The sequence below is a fragment of the Urocitellus parryii genome, chromosome 13 (assembly GCF_045843805.1).
Source record: "Urocitellus parryii isolate mUroPar1 chromosome 13, mUroPar1.hap1, whole genome shotgun sequence".
Taxonomy (NCBI): domain Eukaryota; kingdom Metazoa; phylum Chordata; class Mammalia; order Rodentia; family Sciuridae; genus Urocitellus; species Urocitellus parryii.
In genome coordinates this window covers 57501411-57527563 of record NC_135543.1, presented here as the reverse complement: position 1 = coordinate 57527563, position 26153 = coordinate 57501411, and the positions used below count along the sequence as shown (strand labels likewise).

Genomic DNA, 26153 nt, shown 5'->3' with positions numbered 1-26153 from the left:
TCTTTCTGTGGCATCTGGAAAAAAGCAATTTTCAGGTTCGGTGAAAGGAAGTTATGAGAGATGGAAATTATAAACCATGTAAGCTGGCAGCAGTCACTTGAAAAGCAAAAACTGTGATTATTTGGATTAGGGTCATGATGGATAGTGATTTTCAAACTAACATTACATTAATTTTCTGAGGGCATGCTCTAATTTAGAAAATGTTGTACCCCAGAACCTTGATGAGGCCGGCCACTTACATGTTCAAGAAAATCAAATCAAGCAGAACATATAGTCATACCGTGTTTTGGCAGATAATAATTAAGACAGTAAATAAAAGTGGGAAAATAAAAGACAGAGACAGTAAATAAAAGTGGGAAATTGCTGTTGTCTTTTTATATGTAGAAATTAATAAGGATAAAATTGTTCTTAAACAATAGTTTTATGCTGAATCAACAACAGATCTATTGGATATTTATATGTTGTATTATTATCCCACTGAAAAAGCTAATCTAATCTAATTATTTTTCAAATATTTTATATATAATGGATTCTTGAAGAAGTGTAAGCTGTCCAATTATTCCCTTTTACATACAGAGAACAAGTCAAGCTTTATTATACACACATGTATATATACACATCTGTCATAGTAGAGAACTAATGAGGTACCGTGTTTACAAATGAATAAACCAAGATTAAAAATTACTATTTTAATGAAAACCTCTAGGCTAGTTTTATCCACAAATATAAAGACTAAATTCATGACTTCTTAGTATAAGTGATAAGAAAACCTTTTGATCATACTGATTATATTCGCATCTCAATGTCTTTTAAACAACCCCAAATCTATATTTCTATTTTAATAACTCCTCTTTAAATAGACCTAATTTAGACGGTAGCAGAAGCCCTGTGTATACTGTTGCAATAACTCCCATCTTCTAGGAGTTGCAGACAGAAAATCTTGTCTATTATAATATGCAAACAATCCACCTCATTTCCCCCTGGATAATGGAAATGTTCTCTGCAGAGTTGCAGCAACAGCTAAAGAGGCACGGGACCCACTGCCATTGTTTACCAAGTAACAGTCTGGCCAGAAGCTGATGGGCTAGTTGCCCTAAGTCAACATTATCTTGCCACCTAAGATTATTATAGCCATGCTTCCACAGGCTGAATAAGAAAGGGGTGTGGAAAGTGGAATATCAGGATATAGGGAACGCAATCCACATTAACCCTTCCAAAAGATAGGGAAGGGGAAGGAAGGTGTTTACTTGAGCTGTTCAGAGCTGCTTATTTTTGCCCTGAAGCTTCCCCACTCCAAATGTCCCCCCTTCCAGGCCTCCCTGAGCACCTGGCATCCAGACAGCCAAATGTAACAAACCCTGTTAGAACCTGAAACTCAAAAATCTACTACCCCCCAAGTGAGAAACAGGATGGTAAGGCTTAATCAGTGGGGGGACCCCCCAACCTATAAAATCAAAACCTCAGGGATTAGGGGTGTAGTTCAGTAGAGTCCTTGCCTGGCATGCACAAGGCCCTGGGTTTGATCCTCCCACATGGAAGGAAGGAAGGAAGGAAGGAAGGAGGGAAGGAAGGAGAAGGGAAGGGAGGGAGGGAGGGAGAGAGAGAAAGAGAGAAAGAAAGAGAAAGAAAGGAAGGAAGGAAGGAAGGAAGGAAGGAAGGAAGGAAGGAAGGAAGGAAGGAAGGAGGGAAGGAAGGAGAAGGGAAGGGAGGGAGGGAGGGAGGGAGAGAGAGAAAGAGAGAAAGAAAGAGGAAGGAAGGAAGGAAGGAAGGAAGGAAGGAAGGAAGGAAGGAAGAGAGGGAGGGAAAACCAACACTGATCTCTCTTAGGAAATCATTCCTCCCAAGAAATCAAAGTAATCTGCTCTTAGATCTGGCACTGACTTTTCTTTTAGCCAAAGATAATTCTTATGAAATAATTAAGAACGCAGAGCAAAAACAAATAGCCAATCCTGTCTCACCCTGAAGGACATCAACATAGCTAGGGTCCACTATCTGGGGGTGGGTTATGAACACATCACCAGTAAGGTCACTAAAAGCATTTTCAAAATAGGCCAGTAAACTCGAAGTGATTACATGCTCCTGAAAAGCCTGTGGAAACAGAGGACATAATTAATATGTTGACAGTGAGCACTACGGCTTGTCTGAATGTCCCAGAGCACTCGAGCAAAACACGGTCATGGCAGCCTGACAGGGAGGAAACACGCCAGCATCTGTGGAAGACAGTCCTCAGCATCAAGAAGTGTGCCGGATTTTGTTTTAGAAGAAGCAAAGGCCTGGGAATAACTGAACTGGGCCACTTAACATTAATTTCTGAATACTTCCAGGTATCTCTTAAGTTCATCAGAAGCTGAACAACAATCCAAGCCTGTTTCTCCCTATTTTCATGCCAAAGCCAGACCCTGGGATTGATTAATTTTGCTCTTTTCATTTAGTCACCTTCTTGATGAAGAGACAGAAACTAGGAATGGGGACTCTACACATCCCACCCAGCACAAGGGAAGGCAGGCTAAACGCCAGGAGATTTCCATTTGAATTTCCTGATCATTGAGACATCCTCCCATTAGGAGGAGTGATGGCCTTATTTTTCTGTTTGATTATACTTTGGTCAATCAAGCTCTGAAACTGTGACAATATTGCCACAGATAATATTGCCAAAAGCACTGGGGACAGCACTGATTCAGAAAAGAATGTAATGTTCCATATGGTCCCAACCCTCCAAAATACGTGGAAATCAAATCTCTAAACCAAGTTTCTTCTTGTTAGATATTATTTGAACAGGTGGATGCTACATCTAATCTCAAACATTTGGTGCAACCTTCCCTAAGAAAGTATTTGGTCAAGGCTGCACTTTTATCTACTTTCTATTAAAAAAAAAAAAAAAAAGGACCCCTGAGCAACATAAACAAGAAAAAGAGAAGTTTCGGTTTATAATATGTATACTCTAACCACCATGTGCAAAAAAAGGAATGACTACTGTCTGCCCCATGTGCTCATTAATGCTTGGAGCCCAATTTTTCCACAAGTGGACAAGGTCACTGACCCATAGAAAAGTCTACCAGGATTCTTGTATATCTTTCTCCAATTGAACTATTTTTACTTAAGCTTTTGAATGACCAAGCATGGACATAAGACTCATATGCATGCAATCATTCTGGTTTCCCAGCCTCCTTCAGATCCCCTCCACCCAATTCTCTCTCCTGTCAGAGTAAAATCTTTGGGAAAGACTCAGGCTTAGTAAACAGATGGTCATGACACTTTCTCCCCAGGAAATTGCAACTGAACATTTCCAGCAAATCAAACGCTGCCTATGGGATTTGTATGGCCCTTGGTACACAGGCTAGCAGAGAGGTGTTCATTATGGCCCTTTCTCCTGAAAAGAAAACAGAGGTCCCACAGGAAAGCTCAACATGGTAAGCTAATAAAACAGCTCTGAAGCAGCAACACTGAGAAAAGCAGCCTTGCTGGAAACAGGGATGCAGCCTCGTACTGTGAAAAAAGCAGAGGCTCAGGGAGCAGCAAAATGGAAGCAGCACCACTTAATGACTGGGTCACCTTGGACAAGTCCCATTAGTTTCTAGTTCTAAGCATCCTTGTCTGTGGAATTGGGGTTGTAATAAATATAACAACAGGGGTTTCTGGTGCTTAGTAGTCATGATATAGATTTGCAATCACATCTTTCAATCATAAACACTGTAGGTCAGGGGTTACACTAACAGCTGGGGCTACAACGACAGACAATATTCCCATTCTCAGGAGCTTACATTGTTGGGTATTTGAAAAAGTACCACTTGCATGGGACAGCCACACACAATATAGTTGCCTTTTCTCTTCAGCATCTTTGAATTTCACTATGTAGTCTATTACATAAGAGTAGGTGACACTATTTGAAAAGTCTTGCTCCAAGTCCCAATCTGCTCTCTTCTCACCTCTTACTCTGCCTCATTCTTTGCATAAGATAACTACTGCACCTGGCTAGTTAGAGCAGCTTCTGATGAGATTTAGGAGGACCCAGTGGCTAAGATGCTGATTCCAGCTTGAATTGTACACTGTACCATCATCACCTTAAACACTCAAGTCTCAGTCCCACCCACCAAAACCTGGACCTCAATCAGGCAGGTTCAGCATTTGTTGAAAAAACAAATCACATAACCCACTGATAAAGCAGAGCCCTCCTGCATTTTGGGAAGATGTTCACTAAAACCTTAACAGATACACAAACAAATTTATACCCCTGAAGCTATTTGCTAACCTAAGGATTATGAAAAATTAAAAGTTGCCCTCAGCATAGCCCCCCTTCATTTCTCTCTAGTCACCTAAATTGTACTGACCCCAACATGGTCTAAACCCTGGCTTCCACAACCAGTCCTCCTCCACGGAGAAAAGATGAAGTGGGATTAAGCACTCCAAGGCTAACAGGATGAAGAGGCCACTGCCTACAGCCCTGCTGACAGTGTAGCAGAGGCTGTGATTCCTTGGAAAGAGCTGGTGTGTCCTCTCCTGACACATAAGAACTTACTGGTGGATGCTTATAAAGGGATGCTGAACCCAGGCAACTCTGAACTTAAAGTTTACTGCTAAAAATGGTCCCCTTCGGAACTCCCCCTCCACTCCCCCACCCCCACATACCTTGCTCTCTGGAGCCTCAAAGAGGCAATGAGTGTTCCTAGCTCTTTCTGTAATTGCAAGAGGAGCAGTAAGTTCACAGCCTGGACAAATGCACTTTCTGGAATGGACACACACCTGCATGTGTCTGGCAGAGTTGGGTGTCAGTGGAACACCCCTTTCCTGCAGGTGAGACTGAGCACGTGATTGGGGGGAGGGTTGCAGTGATGGCTCTCCCCTAAAAAGGCATCAGTGAAGACAAGCAAGACTTGTAGAAACAAGAAAAGCTAAGTGGAAGAGAAGGACCCACAGGTCTTGCTGCTCCTTTCAGAAGTTTTCCCAAGTTCTCAAGACCTAATGAATGCTGGGTCAGGAAAATGAAGAGCAAAAGGGGTAGAGAGCTTGTGAAGCTCAGGGAGTAAGGGCTCTAGAGGCGCCACCCAAAGCTGGACCGTCCGAGGAGCGCCTCCACACCTGCTGCCCAGTCCCCTGCTCACCTTCAGGTAGTCGTTCTCCGAGCGCAGCTCTTCCATCTCCCGCAGCAGCTCCTCCTCCTCCGCCACTGGGACCGACAGGAGCCGGGGCTGCTCAAGCTGGCTGGGCTCCTTGAGAATCGCAGGGACAGGTCGCTCAGGCAGCACGCGGCCCCCAGCATCCTCTACCGCACCGAGACCCGGGGACCCCGGGGGGATCCCGCCTGGACTGCTTCGGCCCCCGAGACAGGAGACCGCGGAGAGGAGCGCTGGAGGCTCCGGGCTGCCAGGCGGTGCTCCCCGGGCTGCCGGGCTCGGCGTGGGGGCTCCTCGCAGGGGTTCACGGTCACTGGAGCCGGTACCGGACTCAGCGTCGCTGCTGGCTGCGGGGAGCAGACGCTGCTCATCCGACAGAGGTTCAGAGGGGCAGTCGGAGAGATCTGAGCTGCTGTCCGTGTGGCTGATGCGCGAGCCGGGGGGCACTGCGCCGACAGCCGAGGTCACAGAAAGGGTCACGGCGGGAACCGGGGCAGTCAGGGGCATGGAGCCGATGGCGCGGCCAGGAGCTGCTCCCAAGCCGCGCTTGGATTTGCGGCCCTTGGCAACAGCGGATGAGGGTTCGGCCACAGGAGGCTTCCCGGCCCGGGGCAGAGGCTCAGCAGGCACCGTGCGCGCCGCCCTCCTGGTTCCTGGGGCGGCCTTGGCGCCGCCTGCCGCTCTGGCCCCAGCGCCCGGCGGCGGCTTGTCCTTCGCGCCGGGGACGCCGCCGCTTCGCCTGGAGAGGCGGCCGGGCGCGGCCAGGGATCCGGGCGAGGGCGGTGCCCTGCCCGCTAGGCTGGGTGAACGTGGAGCAGCGGGTGTCGGGGCTCGGCCAGACGAGGGGGCAGCCGGAGCCGGGCCCGGCATGGTGGTCCGGGTGTGCAGATCTTTGAGGAAGGGTCTGGCGGGCGAGGGCGCGCGGTGCAGTCGCCTCCTCTCGGCCAACGGGTGGAGGTGGTGGTGGCGGTGGTGCTGGCCAGGCGGCTGTGGCTTCGCGTCCGGGGCGCCGCCGCCCGCGGGGCCATTCAGCGTCTCCATAACCGGTGCCGTGAGCAGCAGCTTGGGCAGCAGATGCTCCGAGCGGCGGCGGCGGCGGCGTGCAGCCTCCCCGCGCGCTCGCTCATCACTGTCCCCCTGCCCCGCCCGGTCTGCGCCCCGCGCTCCCGCCGTCCCCCCCTCCGCCCACTACACACACCCGGCCCGTGAGTCCCGGCGGGACTCGCAACCGCTGCCGCTCCGCTTTCCCCTCGCTGAGGTCAATGCCGCTTGAGTTCTCTGCGAACAGCCGCAAGGCGGCTCAGGATCCCTCGCATCCCCCTGGAACCTGCGCTCGGGGCTCGTGGGTACGCCGCCGCGGCCTTGCTCACCCGCACTCGTCTGGCGGTGGCGCGCACCCGGCTCCCGCGTCCTGCTCCCGGCCCACTGCCAGCCCGCACCCCACGGCACCCGCCCGCTCCGGCCCGCGCCCGCCCGCGCAGCTCACGGCGGAGAGAAACTGCACGCGCGTTCCCCGCCGCCCCTCGCCCAGCGCCCGCCGCAGGGTGCGCATGCCCCGCCTCCCGCCAGCCGGCGCCCGCGAGGGGCGGGGCCTCAGCTCCCCAGGGGCGCGGAGTCGGCGGCGTCCACGCGCTCTTGCAGCCCTGGGACCCTTCTTGTCTTTTGAGGCCATGGAGACACTGCCAGGAGCTGGGGAGATAGAGAAAAAGCCGAGTGATGTAGGGGGAAGGGGTCGGGCACTCGCCACTTTGACGAAGATTGAAGTCCAGGAGGTGTCGGTGGGCCCCACTGTGGTGTGTGCCTTGGGTCGTCCATTTTCTATTAGCTGACCAACGACCCCCACACCCCGACCCCTTCAGTCAACCCCAACCCCTGGACCCCTCAGTCCCCTCCCACATACACTGTGCTTTCCAAGCTGTGCTCAGAGTCCCCGCGCTCCTTTAAGGATCCCTGGTACCCGAAACAGCTATCGCGTAAAGACGGGCACAGCGCTCCACAGTTGGCACCCCCGTGGCTCCGGGAGCTCCTAGAGGGAGGAGCTGCTGTAGAAATAGGAGAAGCAGATCGCCAAGCTTGGGGTCAAAAAGGGAACTCACATTTATAGTTCCGGCTGAGAGCCAAGCACTGTTAGACACTTTCATAGGCATTGTTTTATTTAATTTTCCTAACAATCCCGAATCGAAATTCCTGTCTTGATTAAGGATGAGGACATGGGCGCAGGGTGGTGCAGTCGCTTGTTGGGGTGTCTTAACCATGGCTGAGCTGGAATTCAGCTAGGTTCAGCAGGACTCTCAGTCCCATACTTTCCTCTCAGACCTGCACCTCCCCTCTTACTGGAGTATGAATTCTGCTCTAAGGGCAAGGCACTTGACATTTTTGAGCCTCAGTTTCCTCCTTCACCTATATATTTAGAAAAGACTTGCCACCTGAGTGTGAATGAGGATTAAATGAGCAAATATGAAAACACACCGTATGAACTATAAAGTGCTTTTCACAAATCATTAAATGCACTTATGTCTCAGACATTGGATGTTGGGCAAAACCCAAGGTAAAAGCCCAACCTGTCATCCAGCCTTGGCATTTTAAGGAGACAGAGGGCAGGCAATAATTACAAGGTGCTAGGATGGGTGCCTCAATGAGCTTGAGGAGGTTTGCATTTTCTTGGGGGTCTTGTAGGTGAGAGACTAGGGTCTAAGACAGCAGGTGGGAAGGCAAGTAAGGAAGGGTTTAGAGATGGGCTAAGGTGGGTGGCAGAGGTATTTGGATATTATCCTAGAGGCTAGGAGCCATTGAAGGATTCTGAGCATGACTGATCATATTTGCAAAGAAAAGAGCTCATCAACAGCATGGGGGAGCAGAGGGAGGCTGGTCAGCAAAGGGCAGTTGGTGGCTGTGGCAAAAAGCTCTGGTTGACAGAGACTCTGTGTCTAATAGAAGAAAAAGTAGGCCCTAATCTTCATCCTGTGGGATTAGGCCCAACTTCTTAATAAGAATCCTATAGCACAAGAATTAAAATCAAGAATCAATAAATGGGCTGGACTCAAACTAAAAAGTTTTTTATCAGCAAAAGAAACAATTTGTGAGGTGAACAGAGAGCCTATATCCTGGGAGCAAATTTTTGCCCTTCACACATTAGATAGAGCACTAATCTCTAGGTATATAAAGAACTCAAAAAGCTAAACACTGAAAAAACAACTAACCCAATCACCAAAAGGGTCAAGGACCTGAACAGATACTTCTCAAAAGAGGATATGCAATCAATCAACAAATATTTGAAAAAATGCTCATCATCTCTAGCAATCAGAAAAATGCAAATTAAAACTACTCTAAGATATCATCTCACTCCAGTCAGAATGGCAGCTATTATTAACAACAAAAGTGGGGGGAAAGGTACACTCATATATTGCTGGTGGGACTGCAAATTGGTGCAGCCAATTTGGAAAGCAGTATGGAGATTCCTTGGAAATCTGGGAATGGAACCACCATTTGACCCAGGTATTCCTGTCCTCAGACTATACCCAAAGGACTTAAAAACAACATACTACAGGGATACAGCCACATCAATAGCTAAACTGTGGAGCCAACCTAGATGTCCTTCAGTGGATGAATGGGTAAAAAAATGTGGCATATATACACAATGGAATTTTACTCAGCATTAAAAAAGAACAAAATCATGGCATTTGCAGGTAAATGGATGGCATTGGAGAAGATAATGCTAAGTGAAGTTAGCCAATACCCAAAAAACAAATGCCGAATGTTTTCTCTAATATAAGGAAGCTGACTCATAGTGGGGTAGGGGGGGAAGAGCTGGAGGATTAGATTAATTCTAGATAGGGAAGAGGGGTGGGAGGGAAAGGGAGGGGGCAGGGGATTAGCAAGGATGGTAGAATGTGAGGACATCTTTATACAAGGTACATGTATGAAGACTTGAATTGGGTGTCAACATACGTTATGTACAGAGACATGAAAAATCGTGATATATATGTGTATTAAGAATTGTAATGCATAAAAACTAAATACATGTATAAAGGCATAAATTGGGGTGAACATACTTTATGTACAGAGATACAAAAATTGTGCTTTATATGTATAATAAGAATTGTAATGCATTCCACTGTTGTGTATTTAAAAACTGAAATAAAATCAATTAAAAAAAGAAGCTCTGGTTGAGAGGACAGTACTAGTAGGGATACAGAAAAGAGGACAGACTTGTAAAACTAACAGAAAAAAAAAATAGACTCCAAAGTTTGTAATCTTAATCACAACCTTCAAAAAGTGCAGGATAAACTAATTTTTTAAAACTTATATAAATCAGAGAGTCAGATCTCCCAGAAGACATTGTGCCTTGTCAGGGGTTGACCTCTGAGGGCACTGAAACCTGGCCAGCTCTGTTGCTGCGTATAAAGAACTGCTGAATGTTTGTGAGTCGCTTTTCTGAGAATTCTTCCAAATGTGAGATGACACACAAGAAATACTCTTTGATGTGATGTCTAGTACGACCTTAGCCATATCTCATGGAGTGTTTGGAGAAAAAGGACATTGGTGAGCTTTGCTGTGGGCCTAAGTGACCACAGAGCACAGACAGAAAAGGTACCATACCATGAGCTAGCCAGCTCCCATAGAGGGAGCTCTAACTCTCCCCTTCAATTAATGCTAACAGTCCAAGACAGTAGAGCTCCCTCCAGAGACTCCACCACCCTCAAATTCCTGAAGAATTATGCCCAGGACTGGTAGCACAATCTTGCCAGCTCCTCAAACCACAAACAGTCATACAAATGGCCACCCCAAGGGTAAGTTAGTCTTCCAAAAACATCAGTCAGGTGAGCAACTTATAGCTAGCTTCCCTTTCCTTCAGGTACTAAGTCGAACAAAATTCATTCTTCTTATTATTAGTCTGGCAAATGTGACTACTGGCCCTGGGGAAGGAGAATTCACTAATGCCTCTTTATTTTCCAATATTCAGTGAGTTACAGGTATAAAGAGATATCTGCTTGTAGAAGAGATGTTTTTAAAGTCAATTGTGATTTTTTTAAAAAAAGTTTTTGTTGTTGTTAAATCAAAGTAGTCTCAAGGCATGAATAGGTTTACTATTTAAAAGAATATTGAGGTGCTTATTCTGTAAAACAACAGCAAGACTCAGTGTGACTATACCTGTTTGGTTTCTCTACCCCCAGATCTTGGTCCCTGCCTCTCCCCTCTCTGCTCTGCCTGGAAGAGAAAAAAAAAAAAAAAAAAAAAAAAAAAAAAAAAAAAAAAAAAAAAAAAAAAACACCATGGGTGGGTTTCCAGGCTTCTTGCTTTGCTCAGTTTAACTGAGGGTGGGCTGTCAGGAGATTAGAATGGACAGGAAGGAAAAGACCAGGGTATCACCCTCTCTCTCTGCCTCATGTGTCTTCTCCGGCAGGGTCCAGTCTCCTTTGTGGAATGGCTCTCTGAGGTTGTCCTTGCTCCTTCTGGTAACTTTGGCTTCCTTGTCACCTTGCTGTCAAGAGCATTTTGGAGTGTTTTAAGATGTTGTTTGTTATCACAAAAATTGGATTGGGGAGCATAATTGGCATTTAGGTGAGTTGCGAGTAAGGGATGTTAGATGTGCCCAGAGAATTGTCCCATCAGATAATAATCTGTTATCTGAGCCTAGAATGTAACCATAGTGCTGTCAGGGAAGGAGTGACCCACCTTTATGTATGTGTGAAAAGCTGGGTGAAGGGGTTTATTACTCAGCTTTCTGTTACTATAATAAAATACCTAAGAGAAATCAACTTAAAAGGAGGGATTGTTTATTATAATCCAAAGTTGTGAAGTTTTCAGACTTCCATGATAGTCATGATTGGTGCTTGCCAATCTCTGGGTTACTTCGTTGTCTCCTATTTGGCTTTCAATTCCTTGTGCTGGAATCTTCATTACATAGACTTATAACATATATTCCATGGTTCCAATTGTATCATTCTTCTGTAGGAGCCTAAATGCAAGCCTAGGGTGTCAGTAATGTCTGTAGGATTGTGCTCATGACCTCTTTGTCCCAAACAGTGTGGTATGGTTATAAGAGCTGAGGCATTGACACCAGGTGAATCTGGGTCCAAATCCTGCCAAAGTTATATCTTCTGTGTGATTTCTTGGCCTTGGATAAGGTTTTGTTTGTTTGTTTGAGATGGGCTTCTATTATGTTCCTGAACTTGGCCTTGAACTAAATGATCCTTCCTCAGCTTCCTAAATAGTGGAGACTGTAGATGCACGCCACCATACCCAGCTCTGATATTATTTTTATCATCATTATCTAATACCAGTGGAGGAAACTTAAATACTCTTTACAATATCACCAAACCAAGCCTGGTGTGGTGTTGCATGCCTGTAATTCCAGCTCACCAGGAGGCTGAAGCAGGAGGATTTTGAGCTCCAGACCAGCCTGAGCTACTTGGGAATACCCTATCTCAAAATAAAATAAAGATCTGGTGTTATAGCTCAGTGATCTACTGTTTGCCTAGCATGCATAAAGGCCCTGGGTTCAATCCCATGTACTGCTAAAAAAAAAAAAAAAAAAAAAAAAAAAAATCACCAAATGAGCGAAATTCATTCTGTGTTTATATACAGTTGTATAACGAGAAATGACTTTAACTTTGACCCATAGAGGAACAAAATATGGCTTACTCAGAACTACATTTTGTGCTGTATACTCACAGCCCAAATTATATCCAGAATTTCTGTACCCTCACAACCTTGTCCAAAACCAGTTATTTGTCTGTATTCCAGTTTTTTTCTCTTATTTTAACATAAAGACACATTAAAATATGAAATAATTCCTAGTTTTTCATGAGAAAACATCCTCTTTGAACAGCATGAAAACAGTGGGAAATTTTCAAGAGAATGAGCAATTTTTTTGGCAAGCAGGAAATTTAAAGTTCACCTGAAGTCAAGGTGGGCCCCTGTGTGTGAAGCAGAGGCATCTGTTATATTGGGTGGTTGGGAACCTCCCAGCTCCCCTTGCAAGGTAACTGCCAAAATTCCATGTAGGATCCATGCCAGCCTCTCATAGTATCCACTAGACCCTCTCATGGTCAGATTGGCAGCTGTGTGGTGTTGATGACAGTGATGATCTCAGAGGCTCTTGAATTTGAGAACATTAAAATTCTGCTAGTGAGCCAGGCACAGTGGTGCACGATTGTAATCCCAGGGGCTTGGGAGGCTAAGGCAGAAGGATTGTGAGTTCAAATCTAGCCTCAGCAAAAGCAAGGCTCTAAGCAACTCAGTGAGACCTATATTTTTAAAACATATTTTCAATGCAGGTAACCATCTGTAACCATCTGTCCTTGCCTTAAGAAATTTGGCATCAATGTTTCTAGCACAGCTCCAATGCCACATGTTTGTTGTTTGCATTTCTTCCTGTTTCTTTTAAATACTCTTTCCCTATGCTTTCAGAAAACAGAATGACCCACTTTTATGGGTATAAAAATATGGGTAACTGAGTGTGCTAGCCTTTCCTTTACTGTAACAAAATAGCTGAGGTAATCAACTTCAAAAAAGGAAATGTTTATTTCGGCTAAAAATTTTGGAAGTTGGTCCCTGATTGGTTGGCCCATAGCTTTTGGGAGTATGAGGCAGAGGAAGCTCATCACTGCATAATATCCAGGAAGCAAAAGAAAGGGGCTGGAGCCCCACTATTTCCCTGAAGGCAAACCACCAATGACCTAACTTCTCCCACTAGGCCCCACCTCATAAACATTATCCACCTCCATGGATTAGAGGCCAAGCCTTTAACACATGGGTTTTGGGGGACATTTTGGATCTAAACTGCACCATCTTCAGATTCAAACTATGACATGGAGGTTTATTCAGTTAAACCTGCACTGGAGTCTTTGAATGAATCTCCCTCTGGTATGAGAATGGAGAGGATGGAGAGGGATGATAGCAGAAGGGAAGCCCTTTTGGTCTTGCCTTAGTCCTTAGTATGGGTGGGAGCACCCCCCCCCCTTGGGACATTTTGGGAGTGTATTTGGGGGGTCATTAGCACAAAAGTTAGATAGGGGGACACAACTGGTATTGAAGGGGTAGGGACATTGGGAATGTTGCAATTTACTCAGAAAAGAATTGTCCAGCCAACTGCCCAACTTCTGAATGCCCACTAAAACATTCAGAAAAAAATCTGTCATGATCTGGGCCTAAAATGTAGAGCAGCATTTTTAAATTATTTTTAAAAATTGTTCTAATTAATATTTTAAATTTACAAATAACTATATTTCATTTGTAGACCACAAGATGATGTTTTGACATATGTATACTAAAGAAGTACTTTTTAAAGGTTATTTTAATAGCTACTGGATTCTTTTAGGAATGGAACTGCAGTAGAAACCAAGACTGCATTTCATTTTATTTGGAGATCTTTGATGCATCTTTCATCTTTGATCATTTCATTAAGGTGCCACTCAAGGCACTGGAGTTGTCAATAAAGCACACCTTTGTTTGTCTGCATTTTCTTAATGTTTAAAGTTTCATCACTTCAGAGAATCTATATACTTTATTATAAATTTTCAATTTATACGTTGAAATGCATATTGTATAGATGTTATAACAATATATATATATATTCCTTTATTATTTCTCTCTTATATTGGCATTACAGCATTGTAGTGATTTTTAAAATATTTGTTTAGGGGAGTGATACACACACAATGATTCTCATTTCAAATAAAGGGCATGCCCTAAGAAAAGGGTGTGGTTGGGGCTGACAGCATTGAGAACCACAACTTGTCCTTCGGAGCTGAGATGTTGTGGAGGATGCCCCCTGGTGGTCGGTGTCAGGATGCCACCCTCCAGCACAGTGTGTTCAAAGCAGGAATCTAAACATGTCAGCATTTGGGCTTGGGAAAGGAGTGAGAATTGTAATTTAAAGTAGCCCCAAGGTTTAAGAAACCTTCTTTCATCAAAGGGGGCAGTATTCTATTATACAAACTTTGACATGTTTGTGAAACTTAAAATCTTATATTTGGACTCTTTTTCTCTGGCAACCTAATTGCTAGTGACTTTTAAATGATATTTAAAAACTGTTCCTGGATTATAAACTTGATACATAGGGAAAATATGTTGTTAAATAAGGACAACTAATCAAAGTTCTCTGCCTTCCCTCATCTGCAGTATGTATATTCTGAAAAATGAAGAGAAACGAATGGGCTATGTTATCACCCCTTTAATTTAGAATATGACAAATCTCATCGTGTAGATCTTGAAATGTATGCCTGTGTTTACTTTTATTATAATTTCTCATTACTTATTTCTCTTCCTAATGAGTTACTATCCTCCAAAACAAAAATGAAAATGTGAAATACAAGATGCCAATAACCACTTCTTCCTACTAACTCTGGCCAGCTTTAAGGCTCACCTTTACATATAAAGTAAAGGTAGGTTTACACAGAAAGTAAGGATGAAATAATGGACTAATAGAAGGCTCCATAGCAGATAACACTTATGAAATAAGCCTCCTGATGAATTGTGGAGGTCGGATATTGTAGAAGGTCACACATGAAAAAGCATTTTATGATTTCTATGTGAAGTTATTGTTGAACAGATTTTACCAGTGAAGAATTAGAACAACTTATGCTCAGTGCCTGGACAGATGATTTGTTCAATTACAAATTTATTCACCTATTCAACAAAATATCTCAGTCTTCCTTGTCTCTGAGAGGCCTCATCTATACAATTAGGGAGTTGAGCATAAATAAGTTTTAATATACTTCTGAGAGTTGAGGTGAAGTTCTAAATGCTAATTTAATTATCCACATGAGTATCCATAGTAAGTTGAGAATCCCCTCTGTTCATTCCAAAATTATGCTCAAAAACTGTAAACTAATTACAATGAAAGAACAGCATAATGAAGAAAGTTTAGAGTAACTATAGTAGATGCTAGTTATACATATTTCTGATTACCCAATTGCAACAGAATATTGAAATTCAACCATGTGTTTGAGTGGTTTCCAATATCATAAACATAGAACAAATACATTTCACATTCACCTCTTTAAATACTGTCCCCAGGATCTAAGAATTCAAGAGAAGAAAGAGGTCAAGGATGCATTGTTTTTCTCCCCGCAGCTGTAAGCCCCTACCTATTTAGGACGCCCCATTCCTGGTATCTTCTGGCTATTGTTCAGAAGCAGTCCTCCCTTCCATAACTAGGATGAGCATATAATTTATCACCCAGACCACAGATCATTTGAGAGGAGAGGAGGGCACTTGAAAATTACAGGAACAGCAGGGATGAACTGGATTGGGGCTGGGCAGGTAGGGCTATGTGGTCACCCTATGATTAATATCTATTCCTCAAGGTAAGAATGTCTCAAATTGAATCAAACTGACTCATCTTTATATCCATCCACACTAAGAAGACATGAACACTTTTCATTTTGCTTAATCCTTTCCAACATAATTGGGACAGAAGACTGTTAAAGAATCCTCATTGCCTGTTCATCCACTCAGTCATTTATACACTCATTCATCTGCAGATTATTTATTGAACACTTTTGAAAATGCTAAGCCTCATATAGAGACCTGGTATAGCAGGGGTGAAAAAAAAACAAGGTACCTGCCTTGTGCAGGCTCATTATCCCATACAGAAAATAATATGAGAAAGAGAAAGCTGTTGCTGAGATCCAGAGCTGGTCTCCCCTGTAGTTGGCCTCTGCGATCCTAGGATCTGACCTGGTTCTCCAAGCTAGGACCTGTGTCTGTCTAACATAAACCACTGCACAGTGTACAACCATATCTCTATGAAAAATTGTGCTCTATATGTGTAAAACGAATTGTAATGCACTCTGTTGTCATATATAACTAATTAAAATTTAAAAAATAAATAAACTACTGCACAGAACCTCAACATCAGACCAATGCCACTCTGGGACCATGATGAATGAAGACATAACAAAATCATAAATCTTTATGTCAAACAAGGCTACTTGTAAGTGAAAAAATAATAAGCATTTAGTTCATATATTTGATCATAGATGGTACACATTTGTATTTTGAACCTCATACATTTTTATGTATTTTGTTCTTACCAGAACTGTGGAACTGCTGCCCCAAACTAACTTTTTTTTTGGTAGCTGTAGATGGACAGAATGCCTTTATTTTATTTGTTTCATGTTTATGTGGTGCTGAGGATGAAACCCAGTGCCTCACACAGGCTAGGCAAGCACTCTGCCTCTGAGCTACAGCCCCAGCCCCTAATTCAACTATTTTTATTTTGCTTCTTGATACGGGTATTTTTTTTTTTTTTTATCAACACTCTCTGCCTTGGGCTGTCTGGGGAGAAAGGAGAGCCTGAAAGGAAGTGGAACTGTGGGGTGTCCTTTCTTTCCTTGCCACAAGGTTGTTTTCAGGTTAAGTGGCTGGCTAACAAAGGGAGGCAACCTGAGTAAGAAAGGCTATGACACATCTCTGTGGCCACTTGGGTTTCTTTAAACATCACTGCCTTCTTTCTCCATTCAAAGCAAGTCTGGCCAAGGCCGGTTTTGGTTCAAAAGGCAAGTGTGGCCTCTCAGAGCTGCCAATGCAGCTGCTTGCTCAGTTATGACCCAAGTCATTACACTCAGAGTCTTACTCAATTTCATGGGTCCTCTGGAATTCTGTCTGTGCTCAGTGGTCACACGGACACAGTGTGCAATTGTGGTGGTAAAGAGCAACAGATATACATCTTGCTTGTATCTCATCTGCTCATCTCTATGCTCCATTTTCCCATGGGACTTCCTGGCAGGGAGAGGGGGACACTCACAGGTTCAAAGAAAAATGTGTTAAGAATTTCAAGCTTGGGGCTGGAATTGTGGCACATAAAAATAAAATAAAAATATTGTGTCCAATTGCAACTAAAAATAAAATAAATATTTAAAAAAAAAAAAGAATTTCAAGCTTAATGCAACAGCAGAACATGAAATCAATTACAACTGCTATGGTTTGAATATACCCCCCTCCCCTAAAATTCATGTGTTAGAAGACCTAATCCTCGAATTCATATGTTAATGTTATTTGGAAATGAGGCCTTCAGAGGTAATTAGGATTAGCTGGGGTTGGGTCATGAGGATTGAAACCTACTGCACAGAACCTCAACATTAGTGGCTTTATAAGTAAAAGAGAAACCCAAGCTTGCTCACTTGCTCACTTGCTCTGACTAACCATATGCCTCCATCTGCCATGTTATGATGAAACTAGAAGGCCCTCACTAGATGCCAAGAAGACGTCATTTCCATGCTCTTGGACTTTGGAACTGTGAGTCAAATAAGCTTCTATCCTCTATAAATCACCTGGTCTTGGATATTCTGTTACAGCAGCAGAGTCCTTATAAGGGCAAACAAGACAGACCTTCTAAACACAGATCCTGTGGGACTGCACAGTAATGAGCTGGGAAGTCTGACCACAGCATGGATATACATGATCAAAGATGTGCTTGGTGCAGTAAGGAGTCCACGTGACGGTTTCACCCTTTGTAGATCACATAACTCCAAAAGCTCAGGCTCTGGGGCAGACCCCAGTATTACTAGCCATGTATCCTTAGATAAGTTACTTACTCTATGCCTCAATTTTTCCTGCTTGTAAAATGGAAATAATAAGGTTATGCAACTCATCGGGTTATTGTAAGGATTAAATTTTAATACATATGAACATTTAGAATTATATTAGTTGGCAGCTAGCAAGACCTAAATAAAGATTAGTTATTAATAGGGAGATGAATATAGGACTACACAATATAATTTAACTTCCTAGCTACATCTGCATACATGTAAAGAATGTGCTTGAGAGTTTCTAATTAGAAAATAGTAAATAGGTGTTCTGGTTTGCAAGTTTAACAAACAAGAACAAGAAGAGAGAGATGAGATCTGGTTAAGCTTTATGGTAGAAAAAGCAAATGAGACTATCAAAAGGAAAGTGGGTCCTGGGGTAAGGTCAACAGACACGATTCTCTAAGTTTCACATATGAAGAAACCAAGACACAAGGTAAATAAGTCACTCACCAAACACAACACTGGGTTATTATGGAGGCAGGTGAAGTAGCAATGGTTCTTCATGTTTCTTGAGCAAAGCTCCACAGCCTGAAGTGTACAAAACAGGTGGGCTTTCACTGGGCCACTGTTTAAGTCCCTGTCATCAGGATAGTTTACTGAAATGAGGCCACTTTGAAGTAAGCGGAATATAAATACTGGCTTTGTGATGTCGTTAAGTAGCAGAGCCAGGCTCTGAACTTGGACTACACTCCCCTGTGCTCTTTCCTACCTTCCCCACATCTACTGCCGCCTATCCCATCAGGTGATCAGCTACCATCAAACCTGCTACGGATCTTTCTTGGGATACAATGGGGCCAGCATCATAAGATTCATAGAGGAGGGGCTGGGGGTGTAACTCAGTGGTAGAGCACTTGATTAGCATGTGTGAGGCCCTGGGTTCAATTTCCAGCATCACAAAGGAGAGAGATGTGAAAGAGGTTTCTGGAAGGAAAGAACCCATGCTCATCAGACAGATGGTGCCCATAGATGTTTTGCTCTTTCCTGAATTCTAAAAGTCTGCTCTCTGCGCCCTGAATTCTAAAAGTCAGGAACAGTTGTAGACTTTCTATACATAATAAGCCCAATGAATTAGATACCTTTGGGAGTGCAAGGGGTCCTACAGGAGGTCCTATGTCAGTAAAAGTGGAAAGGTAGGGAAGTCTTTTTTTTTTAAATAAAAATTTGGATACAGCCGTTGATTATGGAGCAGCACAATCCCCACATGGTGATCCAAGGAAGAGATGGTTTAAGCTGAGGAATTAATTGACTCCCTTTAGATCCCTCCAGAAGCTTAAATTCAGCCCGGAGACAATGTTATTGAGAGGCACAAAGGAGGAAGCAGTTACATCTTTTGAGACTTTGGGAAACAAAGATCATTAAGGCTTGGGGAAACTGTTTTGATTTTTCATTTTCCATTCAAACAACATTCATGTATTTGCACCAGCATCCCTTTATACCACATGAGGAATAAACAGTGGACCAGTGTCTGTTGTCCAGTAATGCTCTTGTGTGATACTTATGAGCTACTGGGTGAATAAGAAGCATGGCCTGATCCTTTCCTCCAAAAACTATCTCAAACTCGGATGCCAATTTGAGTACAAAATGTGATCAGATCAAATATTGATTTAATGAGATATTTTAGAAAATCCTATAATCATAATTATCATATCATAGATGCAAAAATTACATCAACAGGGCTCATTTTTTAATCACTGTGCTTCTGTGCATGCCCACACATTCCTGCATTGGAGGACATTGAGGTCTCGCTAGAGCTCTGTCAGAGTTTGATTGAAAATAAAAGGATGTCCAGGAGTATGCCTCTGAAATTCTATTGGAAAGGCACTTCTACAGGGAAAAAGAGCAGATAGATGTTTAGAGAAGAGAATCCTCCTTTTGTGTGAACCTTTTCTGCTCCTTTAAGTTGCTACTGGGCTCCCAAAGATCATCTTTGTGCTCCTTCTCCTTCCCTTTTGTTGAGCATCTACTATATGCCAGATCCAGCCAACATTCATCTCCTTCACAGTGCCTCTTCCTTAGTCCCTCAGATCCACCCTGCACACCTGACCAAGTACTCTTGGGGCTACTGGGATGACTAACACTGAACTTCCTGTTGCTGTCTGCCTGGCCAGCATAACACAGGGAGCAGAAGGCCTAATCAAGGCTTATTCCATACAAATGGCAGTATTTCCATATTTATCCTGCACAAACAACGAGGACAAGAGCATGCACAAATTTGGGGATAAGCCTGAGTGCTGCATAGCTTGTTGCCAACAAATTTCTCAAATAAAGAAGAAATTTACTCCCTTCTAAATGTGTCAACCTGGTGGTATACATCTTTTTATTTTTAAAGCTAAGTGCAGAAACTATACTACATCAACCCCTCTAAGTCTTAAATGAAGGGGAAAATTTTTTTCTCTTTTTGTTGATTCACAAAAATGTTAATACAACTTTTGCTTCTAGTTAGACAGCTTATAAATATAAATAGCTCTCTCTCTCTCTCTCTCTCTCTCTCTCTCTCTCTCTCTCTCTCTCTCTCTCTCTCTCTCTCTCGTGCTAGGAATACAACCCAGGTCCTCACACAAGCTGGGCAAACACATTATCACTGTGCTATATCCCCAGCCTATAGATATCTTGATGATAGTAAATTTGGTAAGGAACTAACTAAAAGGCTAACTTGAATTTATAGAATCTCTATTTTTTTTCTGATTTAAGAAACACAAGTTTTTATGTATTATAATAATAATGGGAACTAAGCAGCAGAAGTTCCTTGCTGATTTAAGAATTAGAATTAGAATACCCATGGCTAGAGATGTAGCTCAATGACTGCTTGCCTGGCATATGTGTGTGTAGTCCTGGGTTCTAGCTCCAGTATCACCAAAAACAACAACAACAAAAAAAAAACTTAAACCCACAATCATATTTTTGTTGCTGGAAGGCAAAGAATGACCTTCAAACATCCTTTTCAGTTCTCAACAGACTTCAGTTGATCTCCACTTACTAGCAGTGTAAATTTAGGCAAGTTGCAAGTTAATTTCTCTCTGTGGTCAAGTGGTTTCCCTTCCCAATAAATAGCATAGTTGATAAGAATAATAAAATACTCACCCCAGAGTTGTTGAGAGACTAAAATGAGATATTGTTTGTAAAGTCCTTTGCAAATTCAGAACACACAGCAAATTTCCCATTCATTAACCCTGAGCTCTTCAGACAAGTCATTTAACTTTGCTGGGGTTCAATTATCTTCAATTCTAAATTCTCTTTCCAAACAGCTTTGAAAGATTACAGAGAATTGTAATTAGCATATCAAGCACCAGCCTAATTTCCTGCCAGCTCCTGCTATCCCTGCAATTACACTGTTTATATGTAAATGTCGAAATCCTGAACAGTGCCATCTCCATCAACTAAGAAAACAGTGTCTAGGTCTTATTGACACTTACCATTTTCTTTGCAAAGTGTGTTCACTGAGAACACAAAGGTACACTTGTCACCAGCCCCTAAGGACAAGGCTGACAAAATGCAACTTGAATTCTCCAAATTTTTCTTTGCTTTTAGTGATGCAAACAGAAATGACCTTATCCATGAGTAGTAAGTCATCTTCCTCAAGTGGTGCATGTTTTAAGTCTCTCCTAAAGACAGTGGAAGGCAGGAAAAGGCAGTGGAAGCTAATTCTATTGGATTGGCCAATAGCCACAATAACCATTGCAAGATTTTTTAAAAACCGAAAGGGAATTTTAACTGATCTGAAATCACCATGAAGGGGTGTATGTGCGTGTATGTGTATGTATGTAGGTGTGTGTGTGTGCTGTAGAAATCTGCTTAATCAGATGGTCTCACTGAACAAGTCTTAGGATCAGCTGGCTGACTCTATTTACCACCCAAACATCAACATCAGCTGTAATTAAGGCTAATTTATTCAGCAAATAAATTTTGCCAAACACAGAGAACACAAAGATGACCAATGTGCCTTTGGCCCCATTAAGAAACTAACCTATAAGCTGCGGTAACCACTGTGCTACGTCAGGGAACATGGAGGTTTGTGGGGCACAAAGAAGAACAGTTTTCTCTTGATGAAAGTTGGGAGGGGCAAGTGATCTAAAAAGCCACCATGTTTGTCTTTTTCAAATTTGCATTCCCCCATTCATTAGGCCTTCTTCTCTGTTCCTTATTCTGAAAAAAGATGTTAGCCCTTGCCATCTGTCAAGTTTTGAGGCTTCCTATATGGGAACATGTCATTGTTCCCAAGCTAAATGTGTCAGTGGGAGATCTGCATGGCTAACAACTGCAAGCAAATCAGAGTTTGGCTGGCGTGCTTGGGCATGTTCCCTGCGAGGAGAGCTCATATTAGCCTCCTCCTAACTGGGGAGACCAGGGCTAGCCAACAGCTTGGAGTTATCTTTGTGGATCCAGGAGGAGCAGCAATTTAAGGTGGAAACAATGGGCTTTTCTCTGGGTCACTGTCTAAGCTCCTGTCATCAGGATAATTTATTTATTGGAATGATATCACTTTGATCCAGGAAAACCATGAAAAATTGACTTAGGGATGAATCTATCTGTCCCCTTCACTTCCCCACAACCCAACCCAAGTTTGATCCTTCAAGGTGTGTGTGTGTGTGTGTGTGTGTGTGTGTGCAATAGAAATCTGCTTAATCAGATCATCTGACTGAACAGGTCTTAGGATCAAAAGTTTAGGCCCTCAAAGGTTTAGTCCATGGTTGACCAACTCCATTGCTCTGAGCCCAAGATGAGGCAGAATATCATGGCAGAAGGGTTTGGTGGGGGGAAAGCTATTTAGCCTATAGTGGCCAGGAAGCAGAGAGAGACAGGGGAAGGGGCTGCAGGACAAATGAATCCTTCCAGGGCACCCCCCAGTGACCCATCTATCTCCTCCAGCCTTGCCCCGTCTGCCTACAGTTACAACCCAGTTAATTCAGATTAGGATGGACTGATTAGGTTACAGCTCTCATAATCTAATCATTGCAACTCTGGCTGTTCCTGCACTAACACAGGAGCTTTGGGGGCACACCTCATATCCAAACCATAACACCAGGGAAGGCTATTGAGGAAGATCACATTTGACAACTACTGCCTCAAAGGATGACTGATTCTCTCCTTGCTGAAACCAACTTGGCAGACAATTTAGTTAGGAGATTTATTCCAGTTTTGCATCAAGAAAAAGGTCCCTGGGAGAACAATGCCGTTTACTCTTAGTAGAACATTTTTTCAGGAAAAGAAAACAGTTATTAGATGATGAAGACTAAATACAATTAGAAAAGGTCGTTTAATTAAAGATCACCTTTATCTTGGTTGACAGGATAGGTGATGAGTTTCTTAGAACGAGTCTTAATTAATTTCAAAATTTATTTTTGAATACATTTAATTTTGTTTAAATCAAGAATGTTATCTGGGAGTGGTGGCATGTGCCCATATTCCAGAAATTTGGGACACTGAGGAAGGAGGGCTGGAAGTTCAAGACCAGCTGTGGCAATAGAGTGAGACCCTTAGCAACTTAATGAGACCCTGTCTCAAAATAAAAATATAAAAACGACTGGGGATGTAACTGAGTGCTAAAGTGTTCCTCAGTTCGATTCCTAGTACAAAAAATAATAATTATTTCTTCCCAGAAGAAGATTGGGAATTATATCATACAAATTATGTTCTGTTCCAGATTAGGTTTGGGACAACACAAGAACACAAGCCCATTTAAGTTAATGTTAAGTAAAAGATGGTTTTATGAACACAGCAGTTATTCCCTCAAGCCTCCTAGAGATGAAATGGTGAGTCCCATGGTGTATGGAACAGTAGATTTTAGGCTGTGCCTAACCCTGAGTTACTCCATTTTTAAAGCAGTAGTTCACCATGAGTTACTCTATTCTGAGTACAAGTGCCAATGTAGGACGACTATACCTTGTTTGTACAAGAGAACAGCCACCATCTGCTCAGTAAAATTATAAGGTACAAATTGATAAATAACTTATTTGTGCCAACTTAATAAAGTAAATCAGGAGCGCCTGGACATTGGGCATCCTAAATCACATCAGAAATGCCAGACACAGGAGCTCATCAACCTCACCAGACATAACCTTTTCACCCTAACATCCATTAATAACCCCCTCCCCACCCTGCCCACAACTGGACACAGCAGCCCATGACCTTGTCACCTGGTCACTTGTCATGAGTCTTGTCCAGGAAATTGCAACAGTGACAAACCTCCTATTCTCTGTCCCTGGGCTTCAGCTCAGAGCTGCTTCTCCTGCCTGCGATGACTACACGTAGCCCATTTCAAGCTGACACTTCAAGCCGATGCTGAAAGTGCTGTCAGTTAGAACTTTCACCCTGACAGATCTGTGGAACTGATTCATCAAAACCCTTATTTGACCGCCTGCAGTGACTCTTTGCATTGGTGTCTACTCTTTGCCTTTGCTCTTGACACAACATCAAGAGCAAAATGTCAAAAAGTCAACATAACCCTGTGACTGCCTTAACCTCAGTCTTTCTGGTTGTTTTTTAATATATACATAAGGATAGATAGATATAGTGTGTGTGTGTGTGTGTGTGTGTGTGTGTGTGTGTGTGTGAAGTATGCTGTGTGAACTGAGTGGCATAGATATTAGAAATTAAGTTTGGAACCTGGATTGCCCGCTTATGACTATCAGGTGACCTCTGCCTCAAGTACTCTATGAATTGCAACTAATGAAAAGGCTGTAGCTTTTAGCTTGCGGATTTATTGAATAACATTGTGGAAAGATATGAACTTTGTGTTTGGTGTATGTTAATGGCATACCAATTGCTCCTAACACCACTTCTGTGCAGAATGAAGTTCCTTACTCCACTTCTTCCTGCAATCTAGGTCTGCTGACTCACTTGTGGCTCCACTTCTTCTTTCCTCTACTTTCTCCTGCCTTTGGTCTCCTGCAATGAAAGCACAGACTACAACCATGAATGGAATAGCAGTTCTGTTATTCCCCACAGCTAACACAGTTAACTGGCTCCTTTTCTCAGTCCCCCGGTGTTTCAAAATTCCCCAGAGAAAACCTGATTAATCTAGCTTGGGGCAGTTTTCTACCCTTGATACACCCAGTGGCAATGGGTCATCTTAGGAGCAATGGCCAGCATGGTCTCTGTAGAGAGGCATCTGGACTGGAGGCAGTAACTGTGTCACTCAGCCTTTTCCATGCATATGACTATGTGTGTAAGGCATCAGGCACATTCTAAGACATAAAGTGTGTTTTAGTCAGCTTTTTCTCCACTGTGACTAAAAGACCCAACCAGCATAATTGTAGAGGAAAAAAAGTTTATTTGGGGACTCACAGTATCAGAGATCTCAGCCCATAGATAGCAGGCTTCATTCAGGGCCTAAGGTAAGGCCTAACACCATGGAAGAAGAGTCTGGCAGAGGGAAGTAGTCACATGATGATCAGAAAGCAGAGAGAGACTCCATTTGCCAAAGACAAATATACACCCCAAAGCCATGCCCCAATGACCCACCTCCTCCAGCCACACCCCACCTACCTCCAGTTACCATTATGTTAATCCATCAGGAAATTAATTCACTGATTGATTGAGTTAAGGCTCTCACAACCCAATCATTTCCCCTCTGTACCATCTCACATTGTCTCACATGAGAGCTTCTGGGGGATACCTCACTTCCAAACCATATCATTTGATCAAGATCTTTCTTCCAGACGGGCTCAGCAGCGCACATCTGTAATCCTAGTGGTTCTAGAGGCTGAGACAGGAGGATTGTGAGTTCAAAGCCAGCCTCAACAATTTAGTGAAGACCTAAGCAACTCAGTGAAAAAATATTTAAAAGGGCTGGGGATGTGGCTCAGTGATTAAGCATCCTTGGGTTCAATTCCTCACACACACACACACACACACACACACGATGATTTTCTTCCATTAAAGAAAAAATTATCCAATGACAATTGTTAAAACATGGAAAGGAAGACTTTTTCAGGACCATCATGATGGGTACAGGGACCTTTGCATCAGGGTTTTGCAGTGGGGGAGAGAGATTGGGCTCAACTCTAAATACAGAAGGGCAAGTAGAGATTGATGGCCAAGTAGTTGGGGTTGGGGGTCAATACATGGAAAATTACTAAGAGAAAACATCAGGGTAAGAGTGGGCTATGATTTGGATATGGTTTGAGTGTGTCCCCCACGGGTTCATATGTTGGAGACCTGGTTCTTGATGTGGCAGTATTGGGAGGTGAGGGACCTTTCAAAAGTGAGGCTGAGTAGGGAGTCTTGGATTAAAGTGGCTCTGATGGAATCTCTGAATTCTTGCAAGAGCAACATGCTTTCAGAGAAAGTCTGACCCTGGGTTGCTTTCTGGTTTTATGTTTCAAGATGTGATCTATTCCTTCCATCTGCACTCTTGTCATAAAGCCATCTGCCATTAATTAGGCCCTCATCAGAGCCAAGCCAATGCTGGTGTCATACCCTCAAATCTCCAGAACTCAGCTGAATAAATCTCTTCTTTACAAAGTTACCTGGCTACGAGTATTCAAATTACAGTAACAAAAAC

The 26153-nt window shown here is 43.1% G+C and overlaps 1 protein-coding gene across 1 annotated transcript in view; it reads right to left on the bottom strand.

Annotated features, from left to right (window-relative positions):
* Mtcl1 (microtubule crosslinking factor 1) overlaps positions 1 to 6197 on the bottom strand; it is a 127149-nt gene extending 120952 nt beyond the window's left edge. Inside the window, exon 1 of the mRNA XM_026412208.2 lies at positions 5100 to 6197. Coding sequence (XP_026267993.2) covers positions 5100 to 6152 — 1053 coding nt within the window. The 5' untranslated portion in view covers positions 6153 to 6197. The remainder of the gene's footprint in view (positions 1 to 5099) is intronic.
* Positions 6198 to 26153: the final 19956 nt, after the last annotated feature.